The 12,511-nt window shown below is 37.8% G+C and overlaps 1 protein-coding gene across 3 annotated transcripts in view; it reads left to right on the top strand.

Moving 5' to 3' along the window:
- The window catches only part of CTNNA2 (catenin alpha 2), a 1,588,763-nt gene that overhangs the window by 1,530,363 nt on the left and 45,889 nt on the right, over positions 1-12,511 (top strand). For all 3 annotated transcript variants that reach the window (XM_069065925.1, XM_069065916.1, XM_069065933.1), the window contains exons 16-17: positions 2,988-3,093; positions 8,365-8,499. In XM_069065925.1, the coding sequence (XP_068922026.1) occupies positions 2,988-3,093; positions 8,365-8,499 (241 nt within the window). The remainder of the gene's footprint in view (positions 1-2,987; positions 3,094-8,364; positions 8,500-12,511) is intronic.

The raw sequence follows: 12,511 nt of genomic DNA, 5'->3' as shown, positions 1-12,511 counted from the left end.
CACACACACACACGTAAAAGCAACTATATTCATGGATACAGGAGTTCAGACATGATAACATAGAAATGTTAAAAAGAGTAAAGGAGAACAGAGGAGAGGGAACAGGAGGGGAAAGGAGGAACTCAATCTAATTAAATTGAAAAACATCTTATACACTGTATGCACCTTGGGATGGTGACAAAAGTATATACAGTTGAGAATAAGGAATGAAGAATCTTACATTCAATGCATTTGTGCGATAATACCAAGGTCACTGGCCCCAAGCTTAGGGTGACCTATGTCTCACCCAAGTCCAGGTATAGATTTATCCTTCTTTAGAAGAAGATAGTATATTTTCCTTCAGAATACCATACATATGTACAATATAAATATAAAGTTAATAAATACACACACAAGGTAGTTTGGAAGGAGGGACCACTATGTTGGGGTGAGAAAATCAGAAAAGTTTTCATATAGAAGGTGGTGTTGAAGATGAACTTTAAAAGAGAACACTGTAAGGGGGGAATGGTGAGGAGGAAGTTTAGTGAATTGTCTGATATCACATAGTCTTTCCATCCTGTTCCCCCATCCACTACCTGCCCTGGTCCTACTGGGGAAAGAGGCAGAGACCATTCTATCACATTCCTTCCACCTGTCAATTTGCCAGAGTAGTAGCCAGTGTATACTGACGATTGAACTTGATTTTGCATCTTCCTGGCTAAACTAAGGAAAGCACTTGTTAGTTTAATCCATCAAAGAATTTTTTAAGTACTATGTTCCAGCCACTGTACTAAGCACTAGCAATACAAAGAAAGACAAAAAAATCTCTGCCTTCAAGGAACTTACATTCTAATGGGAGAGAACACATGCAAATAACTATATACATTCAAAATATAGATAATAGACAGATATAAATGTGATAATATAATATATTATGTACTATATGTTCAGGAATGTTTGTGAGAAGAAGATGGGAGATGAAAGAGAAGAAGGGGGGCCAGAGAGGAGGAAGGAATAGGAAGGAAGAAGAAGAGAGGAGAGAAGAGGGGAGTGGGGAAGAGAGGAAGAGAGGAGAGGCCAGTGTTACTGGATCATAGAGTCCTATAAGATTTCTTTTTGTGTGTGGGGAGCCTCAGGAAAATATTTTTTTGCTCATATTAGGCAATGGAAGAATTCAATTTCTTCAACAGAATGTTTTCTGTTGACACTGAAGAGTGGGATAGAAGTAATTATCAGGGTTTTGGCTCTTTCTGAAAATAAAAACCAAACTGAAAAAGAAGGGGGGGTTGTCTTGTAAGATCCTTAAAATAAATAAGAACAAATGTGTGGTGATGATGAGTAAATATGGTGGGGAAGGACAGTTATGGTGGCCACTTTTTGGTCACAAAGCTACACTATAAAACAGTGGATATAGTGAGAAATAATCTATCTAAATGAACATTTCAACAGGAAACTGAGTTAAACCCGGCAGCACTAGCTAGATATAAATTTGTAACAACATTACTAAAAAGTGACTTTTTTTGCCTTCCCTTTAAAAACAACAGCACAAAGTCATAATAGATAAAAACCTTGGAAAAATAACCAAGAAGCTCTTTTACTTAAATAAATACCCCAGCTTCAGGGGGGGGGGGGGGGAGTCAGATTGTCTAGATATCTGTAACTCATCCATATTGCATGAAAAGTCACATGTGAGACCTCTACCTCAATTTTGAAATCTAAGCAGCAACCGAAAAGTTAACTCACACCATGGGAGGGCTGTTGCCCCAGGAAACTGTAACTTTCACATTTCCTGGTGCGAGTGTTAGAATGGACAACAGAGATGCTAAATTATCATAACGTTACATTTGGAACTAGTTAATTTAGGTAAGAATAAGAATGTTCATCTGGAATTAAAATCCAAACCCTTTACTTTGATGCCTGTTTCATAAAAGAGTACTTTATGTGCTCCTATTAAAAGCTGTCTTAATGGATATCGATTGGAATGATCATTTACCACACACCATGAGCCCTGTCTGCGTTGCTCAGGTCATGATTTTCTTCACATCATGTTTGAGCCACGGCTAGTGGGATTTAGGTTTGTATCCCATAGTGTTGTCTTCTAAATACATAATGTTTGATAGATATAAAGAGATGAAGAGCAGCAGAAAAAGGACAAGAGGTGGGATTTGAATGAATTTTCTCAGATTATGCCTCAAGTCCCTTAGTTCCCTCTGGAGGAAAGGCAAAGAGATGATGTTTTGTAATTTGGGGCTCATGGGTCAGAGTTTCTTTGGATTGTGAGGCTGCCAAAAGAAAACAAAATGTGCTAGATGTTATTTTCAAACAGCCGAACCCTCTCAGCGGGTGCTTAGATGACATTACCTGGGAAGCACAAATTCTGTATCCAATTTCTCTAAGCAAAATGTCAGCGAGGTATCATAGTGGATAGCATACTACTTTTGGAGTTAGGACGATAAGTCAGAATTCTTTGTTGGGCTCTTACTAGTTGGTGACTGCTAGTGACATTAATAGTTGTGCGACTCTAGTCAAATCACTTAATTGGAAAAGGAGAACCCAGATCAGATGGCCACTGAGGTTTCTTCCAATTCCAAATATATCCACTTATGATAAAGAGGTAGGGCAATTGTGTTCACATTCTATTCTAACACATACTTCCTATGGGACTTTCTAAGACTATGCTTTCTCATCTGGAACTACCCCACTCAGGGCTGTTAGGAAGTTCAATGAAATTAGTAAAATTAAAACCCTTTGCAAATCTGAGAGCACTATATAACTCCCTATTATTATAACTATTGTTAGTTTTGTTGTTAAGAAAGGAAGACACTGGCTAACTCTGCAAATACAAAGTAAACATAGTACCAGATTTTAAGTAGTGATGAGACAGGAGGTATGTGTTTGTGTGTGTGTGTTTTAATTTTTTATCTTTATCTTTTGATCTTAATTTTAAAAGATTGATTTTTAATATTCTTACATGTAGATGTTAATTTTCATATGCTGTATTCTTTCAGAGGAAAAGGCCCATTGAAAAACACTTCTGATGTCATTAATGCTGCCAAGAAAATTGCTGAAGCTGGTTCAAGAATGGACAAATTAGCCCGAGCTGTGGCTGACCAGGTAATCTAATTGGGGATAACTAGACACTCCTCTGAGTGAACTTTCTAATGAGCAGCTAGACTCTGTTTGGGATTTTATGTGCCAATAAATGTTTTAAAGAATGAAATGTGGGACTTGGCAAACACTTTACATTTTTTCTCACCCTGGGCCCTGTAATAGTAGGAAAGATATAGTTCAGATGAGAGACCTCATAGCTTGTGTTCATAAAGTTCAGAAGTAACCTCATTAAAAACCTTCTTTATGTCCTGATAACCAGGGACTTTCTAGTCATAGACAACCAAGTTTCTTCAAGTTTCCTTGATTAAAAAAAAAACTTCTTCCTGTTAAAAAAACATAAGGGAAAAACTCTCACCTTCTGAATATTTCTTTGATGATTGCATCCACTTGGTGAATTGACTGCACAAATACAATCAGTCACTCATCTAGATTATATAAATACAGCTCTTTAAGAGCTACTTCCTGCGACATGAAGACAACATTTTTTGGCAATTCTTAAGAGACTTGTGTCAAAACTGAATGGTAAAGTAAGTTGCCCAGGGTCACCCAGCCTATTTGCAACGAAAGCAGGATTTGAAGTCAGGTCTTTCTGATTCTAATGCTTGTCTACTTTCAATTACTCCATTCTGCTTCACATTTGTAATAGAACAGAACCAGTAATTGCATTGGTATCAGGAAATTTCCATGAGGAATCTAATTCTTCTACAGTAGATTGATGCCTTCTCTGAGGAGATCAATTGCCTGGAATCATACAACCAGTATGGTCAGAGTCATGTTAAATCAAATTTTCCTGCCTTCAAGATTGTCTGTCAATTCATTATTCTGAACTGCCTTTCTTCGAAAATTTGGATAAGTTGAAATGGTCTGCTACTGTAAGGGAAATATGGTTTTCTACATTCATTGTTCCTGTCCCCAACTGGGGAATTTGGAATCCTCTGAACATGAATTTCCCCAAGAATTCTGCTGGAAAGTTGCTGGTGTTGTCATGGTCTCTGGTCATAGTCTCCCATCAGTTCTGTAATACTTAAATGGCTACCATTTTAGCAATGAACCACAGCCAAATGTATGCAGGTTTATTTAAAGTTGCGACTTTTCCTCTTCCAATTAGGACCAATTCAGCAATTTCTTGCTCATTTGGCCTTGATGGACAATGGGAAATTAATTATGGTTAATCTTCGGCAATCCCAGTACCATAGCATATTCACATTTTGATTGACTTGCATCTTAAAGCAAACATAATTTGGGGACTAATAAATAAAATTATCTGCTTAGGGGATTCAATACTTCCTCATCCCCATTCTCACACACACACAAGACAATGCCCATGAGATGTCCTCTTAAACCACATACAAACATATCAGTTCTTGCTCCATGACCTTGCTTATATAGCTAAAAAGTAAATATTAGGCTCATGCTAAAGGATTTTCCTGTAGGTACCATATGTGTTAAAATGGAAAGAACACTATTTTTTTTAATCAGGAGACATGAGTTCAAATTTCACCCATATCACTTGTTGCTAACCTTGGACAAGTTCCTTCATTTCTCTGTAGTCATAGTTTCATCTTTAGACAGCAAGGTGACAGAGTGGAATGAGCACTGGACTTGGAGTCAGAGAGTTCTGAGTTCAAATCTCACATCACATATTTATAGCTACTATGATCCTGGGCAAGTGACTTGGCCCCTCTCACTTTCAGTCTCCTCCTTAGCTATAAATGGAGATAAATGTATCACCCACCCCATAGGGTTGTGAAGATCAAATAAGATAATTCATGCAAAGCACTTTGTAAATGTTAAAGTACTCTGAATTAACGATTATCAAACCATCATGATCTTTAACATGTGGGGTTTAGGCTAGAGGAGTTCTAAGGCCTCTCTTCTAGAGCTAAATCTGTGCTTTTATCTATTTAAACCACCCAGAAGATTTTTTTTCCTGCCTTTTTGATTACTTCTAAATTCTCAACTATGGTGCATTGCTAAAGTTCCTAGATAACTCACATCTAGATAAGTCAGTAGAATTTGAACCTTGTATAGTTTGTCATGGGGCAGGTAAGTGGCAGAAGTATAGAGAATTATCAGGAAAAAAAAAACCTCCTGTTAATGAGTTCAAATCCAGCCTCAGACATAAGAACTGTGTGACCCTAGGCAAGTCACTTAACCATTTTTCTCATGTGTAAAATTTGCCGGAGAAGGAAACGGCAAACCATTCCAGTACATTTGCCAAGAAAGCACCAAACTGGGCCATGAGAAGTGAGATGCCACTGAAACAACACAACAGCAAAAAATTGATTCTCATGGTATAGGGCATACATTTGGGTAAGGCACTTCATATCTTAGGCTTGAGTTCCTTCATCTTTAAAATCAGGAGGGTTGTCAGATACCTTTCAATTTGAATTTAAATCTATGACCATGTAACACAAAGGTTTATGTAAAATCCTTTCACAGAAATCTACCAGGATTTCTAGGAAGCATTTCTAGGTAACAGTATTGCCAGGAAACATTTTAGGGTATATCAAGCACATAAACTGTGTACATATACATTGGTCTTGGAGAATTCATATTTGAGGGGAATCTTAATTATTATCCATGCCTCAAAGAGGCTTAGACTATAAAGCGGGAGGCAGCATTGAACACCCTTAAAAATACAGGGAAATGAATGATGTCACACTAAAGACAAATTGTACTGCAAATTCTAAAGAGAAACTGGAAAAAAACAAATTTTGGCTCAATATAATGGGGAGACTGTTATGGGAGGGGTTGAGGGCAAAAAAGTCTCCTTTCTCAAGGGTTGATGTTTAAGGATAGTTCCTCTTCCATGCTACTAAACAGAATTGGAGGAAATTACAAAATAGAAATTTGTTATCAAACCTTTAGAAGGTTCTCACTGGATAACGGAAATAGGTGTGATAGAGAGTAGGGTTGAGAGTGGGAGGCAATATGCTCGAGAAGATGGGAGGAAATGGGACCTACGTTTTGTGTAGAGGGGTTGACCTTGGCATGGAGAAGAGCTGTCGCTTCATCAGAATATGGAGAAATGAAGGAGAAAGTGCATAAATATGAGGATCTGTGAAGAGGAGAAAGAGAGAGGTGAACAGCTCACAGGAAATGGCCTCATTCTTTTCAGCAAAATATGAAATGAAGACCCCAGTTGAAAGAGTGGAAGGAAGGGATAGTGTCATAAATTTGAAGATAAAAGTGAAGGTTTGGAACAAGAAGAGTAATAGCATCGTAGTGAACCCAATCATCACTGATGTGTAATTTCCTCAAGGTTTGTTCAGTATCATGGAAGAAGAACAATGGTAATAGATAGTAAGAGAATTCTATCATTGGCATTTGGAAAGGTGTGATCCGCAATACGACAAGGGAACCAAGAAGTCAAAAGTTAAGAATAATGAGTTGAACTCTCTCATGAGGAAGATGAGCTTTGGAAAGGGGAAAGGTGTAAAACGAATCCAGTCTCTTTGAAAAGATACCATACTGTCTAAATAAGACTACCTCTCTGGTTTTTTTTCCCCCTCATTGTGGGAATAACCAATAGGAAAGTGAATTGCCATTTCTGTTCTTGGATCAGACCTTCTTATACCATTGTGGGGATTTGAGTGGTTGTAGAGGTGTTCCGCTTGGAAAGACATGCTTTTTACATTTTAAATTCCTCTGGATGAGGTTCAGCTGAACAGCTGACAATGAACAAAGCTGAGGAAGCCATCAGCAGATGCCTTTCTTTAGTTGGAAAATGTTTTCTCCAAGTTTCAAGATATGCATGCAATATAAACTTTTTATGGACTGTTGCATTTTTAATTACTGTTCCAAGGAGATAGGCCTTCCAGTTTAATTTGCTCCAAGGTATTTGTATTGAAAGCTTTGTCAGCTCTCTGGAGAGATATCATTTTAAAGTTAATTCTTTTCAGTACATGGGTCTCAGGAGTCGGATAAATATTACAGTATTAAATAGTTGCAGGAAGGAGAAATAGTCTCCCTGGGATTCTTCCTTGATAGATGCAATAACATAGAAGAAGGCATGTTGGTAACAGCCATGCAGAGAGTAGGTTAAACTCAGTGACCTCCTTAAATCTTACTTCCTTGCTTTTTTTTTCAAAAGAGAAAATACTGCTGTTTCCAAATCATATATTTGAATTATATAGATAAAATTTAACAAACTTCTGAAGTTTAAACTTTGGCTAAACACTTTCTTAGTACTTAGATTTCTCTGTTTCACACACTCTTGTACACATAACCCTAAGCCAAAGGCTACCATGATTAGCCTTGTACACTTTTTTTCTATCTTGCTAACTCAAGATGCCTGATGATTGTGTGAATGAAATACCAAATTTAATCTAGAACTTCCAGTGTTCCCAAACACTTTAATTTCAAGCTTCCAGATCTCCAAAGCCCCACACTATAAAGTCCAATCACATAGCAACTCTCATATGCTACCATTCACATGAGGGTTCTTAGGGAATCATGAGTCATGTCACTATACAGGGGCATACTTTCCTGATCCATGGAAATAATTAATGGAATCCAGAATGTTCCTTTTACCATTCAGAATGGTGACTTCCTTTTCTTAGCTGGTCATGTAATGGGGAAGGTGAATAATAGTGTCTTCCTATGCACAGTTCATTTCAATTGACTCTGAATGAATTGTTCTAGGAGCATTTCCACTTACATGGGTTATAAACTATCTCAAAGCCTCTTACTTTTAAGGGCCTTGAATAGGTCACTGTAATTTTGAGATTCACAATGAGTCCAAAATGGAGACAGGCATGGTATAATAAGAATGGTACTCTGCTTAGACAAGCAAAGGAAATAAATTGCTTCATCGTCTTCTTATTAAAGCAGCAACTTGAAATCATATCCTCTAATGCAGCATGCAGATTACCATAAATGATTTCCTTCCAGGGGAGAATGGCTGAGTGTTATGCGTCAATAGATTCCCATGCTTCACGAAAGCTGAATGGAGTTCTCTGCAAAATAGCCTCTGAGACTACTTAGCTGTCTTTACTTTGCAGAAGGCAACTAACAAAGAATGTAATTAATTATTTACAGATGATATCAATAGGGTCTTTCTGGGATATCTTCATATTTTAATTCATGAGATTCTGTGGAAGCAGAAAGAATAATTCTCAACCATTAACTTCCATCCCAAGGGGATGGATGGGTAGTGCTTTGCTAAGATGGTATAGACACTAAATCACGTCCTTCTGTGAGATTTGATGTGACGAGTGTTATAAAAGGTGCTATGTAATTGAGAATGCCACTTTTTTTTTTACTTTTCAGTGTCCTGATTCTGCGTGCAAACAGGATTTATTAGCCTACCTTCAACGAATTGCCTTGTATTGTCACCAGCTTAATATCTGCAGCAAGGTCAAGGCAGAAGTACAGAACTTGGGTGGAGAGCTTATTGTATCTGGGGTAAGCTGGTATTTGGATGTCATAGTTTAAAGGTCCCACTGTGGTAGCACTTGTAAGGGAACCATTCTTGGCAACAGTACTGTTTAAAAAATAATAATAATAAATCATTAAAATAGAAGTAGACGACAACTCAAACAGTAGTGATTCATACTTAGGGAGGTTTTTTAAAATGTTATCGCCATTATTCCAGACCTTACAATAACTGGTGAAGAACGATTTGATTTTCCAATTACCCTGTGTTTGTACTAGCCTTGTAAAATCTCCATTCTTCACAAGAAAACTAATTTCATAGTCTGGAAACTCATTGCCAAGCTGTGACTATTGTAATTATTTGGGGCTTTTGTATATTTACTCATTGTAAGTCTACTTCCCTTTGTTAGTATTAGAAATTGCATCATCTGTACAAGAGCCAGAACCTCTACATGGGAGCCTGTGTTCATGTCCTGAAGATGATGAAAATGACAGGAATTCCTTCACTCAGGTTCCAATGCATACTAGGTTTATCAATGACCTAAGACCTAGAAGACGTGCTGTTGCCAAAAAGAAACTAACATAGCTGTCAAACACTAACAATTACATTTCCTTTGCTCAGTTTTTTTTTTTCTTTTTGCCATGGAAATATAATCATTTGGTCCATTTCCATCCCATGAATCAACATGGAAAATTCAAGGAATATTTAGTACATGCAGTATTTCTTGGTAGGATTTCCATATGGAGGTGTTGGGTTTCTTGCCCATGTCTTCCTCCCCCTCCCTCATTCCTCATCCCAAACTCTGGGAAGTAAAGAAAACTTCCCAGCCCATGACTTGCTGGTCATTATGATTTGTATGCAAATTCCGTAATGTGGCTCCAGCAACCTTTATCTCTTCCCACCCCTTTCCCAGCCAACTGCAATGACTTCATTTTAAATGTGTGGCATTACTCATGATACAACATTTTCAAGATGGTGGATGGCTTGTGAGGATTGGGTTTTCCATGAACCCAAGATTCTTTGTAAAGCCCTTTTTCAGGAATTTCATCATGTGGAAATAATTCAGTCCTCAGACAAGTTTTTCAACTGTGAGGGAGAAAAACAAAATCCCATTTGAATCCAGATGCTTCAGTTGATGAATGATTTTACTTTCAAAGAAGGTAATTGTGACACAAAATGACTGGGCTGGCCTGGAGACACCATCTTGAAAGCCAACTCTGTGCTATCCTAGCAAGGGAGCCTAAGAAATTGGCTGTTCTATGCTACTCCCAAAGATTCTCTCCACTTCTTTACCTGGTCAAAGAAATCCAACTTGAAATCTTCCACTGCCAAGCCCTAATCTGTCTTGCATTGTGCCCTCCTCCCCCACTGAGTGGTCTTTACCCTCTAAACTCTTGCTTGTAAGCAATGCTGTTGCATTTCCGTCGCCATGCTTCTTTTCTTCTCTTCTGCCTTGATGGTACCATTCTCCATGCCATACAGCTTTTTTCATCCATCTGTACAAAACAGTTGTGGAACTGAGTGCTTTTGGTTCACTGTGTCGTATGTGCTTTAAATCTCTCTCCAATTTCTTCTTTTTTTAATTTGTTTCTTTTTTTTTTTTTAAACATGGATGCACGAGGCATCTTTGCAAATCTCAGACTCCACAGCCTCATCCTCCACAAAGCTTTCTGGGCAGAAATGCTTACCACCATTTTCTCTGGCACGTCATTGTTAGCAGTCACTGCTTCCAAAGCCTCATCTCCATTGTCTGTTCCTCATTTAGATGTAGTCCCAAACCATCAGTGACTTTCATCCTTTGCATTGTTAGTTTTGAAGATATTTTCAAGGACTCAAGAAGCCTGTGCTAATGGGTTCCCTTCTTTGAGGTGTGTTGTGTAAAGTTATAGAAACTGATAATGATTTCTCCTAGAGGAATTGTTCAGAGATCCATCATAACATTGATCCAGGACTCCTTCATGGTATGTAACGTGTGATGTGGCCACAGCGAAGGGCCTGCTCTTTGGCTTCATTGCTTTTTTTTTTTTTTACAAGGGATGATTGTTCTTCAGGGCCTTGCTGGCATCTATAAATTGCTTGTCTCATCCAACTTCTGCTCCCATCTTATTCTTCATTGGCTAAGCCAATCAGTCCACCACAAAGCTCTCTGGCCACTATACCTGACCACCTTCTAAAAGGCAAAAAGAAATAATAAAAGGTTCACAAATGAGAGAAAATAAAATCAACCATTTTTTTTCCTAAGAAAGTGCTCCTGTACTTTGGACTCAAAGTATATTTGGGGTTCCCTCCATTACTTTATCCTGGGTTGATGAGTATGCTGCCAGATTTTTAAGGAGATGGAACTGTAGTTCATGTTTGCAGCTGCAAATGTTGGCTACAATCTTTATACCGTTTCCTATGTATCCATTAAATGAGGATTCAGAGCCATGTTGCAGGGCTGAGAATAAAATGGTTTGAAACTTCCTCTGGCAATTGCTTAGTACAACCTAATGCTATGTTCCAAGCACAGGAGATTTGGGACACACTGTTTCCAGATGATGCCTGGCTTATTGAAGAAACATGGTATTAACTTTCAAACCTAAATTCATGAGCCTTAACTTCCAACTCTAAATTTGTATTTTGGTCTTCTATGTAACTTTAGGTATATTGAAAATAGGGATTTTCTTCTTTGTTTTTGTAATAATTCCTATTATTTTGTGTATTATGGATATTTATATGTTTGAAATGCACATGCATTAAAAACAAGTGTGTGTGAGGACATTGAAAACTTCCCACCTCTTCTCTCTGCATGTTCCCTCTTTCTCTCTCTGTCTCTGTCTTCCTCTCTCTCTCCCTTTCTTTCCATTTGGGGAAAGAGATGAGGATCGTGTTTTGAAAAAAGAATTTGCAGAAAATATCTGAAGTTTATCATTAGCCACAAAAGAAATTCCTGGGAAAGGATAAGCTTTTAGTGACTGTGAGTCTGTGTGTATGTATGTATGTGTGTGTGTGTATGACTAATCTGTCCTAGTGAAAGACACAGTTTCCACACTAGAAAGTCTCTATACTACTGATTAACTCCTAAATCACATCTCAAAATGTAATAGCTGAAAGACCTTGGGTCCCATTTATACACTAACACATGTATATTACATATATCCCTACAGACAGGGTGTCTCCAAAGTGTTAGTGAAATTTTAAGTTTTAATAACTTAAAACTGTGTTGATTCTTGGTACACTGTCTAAATGAGAAAAGTTTCATGATGTATAGACTTAAAGTCTGGCCTAGGAGTCATGAAGATATGAGTTCCAAACCTGACTCTGACATGTACTAGTTCTATGGCTCTAACCAGCTCATTGAAAATCTCAGTGTCCCAGGTAACTAAGACTCTAAGTTATATATGATGAATACACACATGAACACATATGTGTAACTTAAAGAATACTTGGTTGTATGGACACATATACATGAATGTAGGTGTGTATGATTATATATCTCCTTTCTTTACCATGTGAATTTTAGAATTTATTGGTGTGGGGAATTCCAAGGAAAATTTTCACCAATGTAAATCTGCATCTGCTCTGCAATTGATGGTCTTTGACACTTGCTTGGGGCATTTTGCCTAAGGTCACACAGCCAGTATGTGTCAGAGAAACATCTTGAACTTTTGTACTTTTGACTCCCAAGCTGGCCTTATATCCCCTTTGCCCTGCTGTAAATGTGTACAGAAACACAATTGCTTCCTTATAGCTATGGTTAGAGATCAGGTTGGCAAATATTTTTCTTTTTTTCTCCACTCTGGTGGCTTATGACATTCTCAGAGAGATGTTAATGACAGGAAAGGAACTCCACCTTTCACACTAAAAGTCAAGTGGCTTTATTTTTGAATGTGAGTAAACTCATTTCATTGTACTCTAAAGGAAGATCTTGATGAAGAAGAATCATAGAATTAAGCTCAGAAGTGATTTTTGAGGGCCTCTGTAGAATGACTGAATTGACCTGGAGACACTATCTTTAAAGTCAACTCTCTGCTGTCCTAGCAAGGAAGCCAAATAAATTGG

Source organism: Petaurus breviceps, unplaced genomic scaffold, assembly GCF_028583685.1.
Source record: "Petaurus breviceps papuanus isolate PSGF00001 unplaced genomic scaffold, PetGlider_PUasm1.0 139, whole genome shotgun sequence".
NCBI classification, from domain to species: Eukaryota; Metazoa; Chordata; class Mammalia; order Diprotodontia; family Petauridae; genus Petaurus; species Petaurus breviceps.
This window is presented reverse-complemented; position numbering and strand designations above follow the sequence as displayed.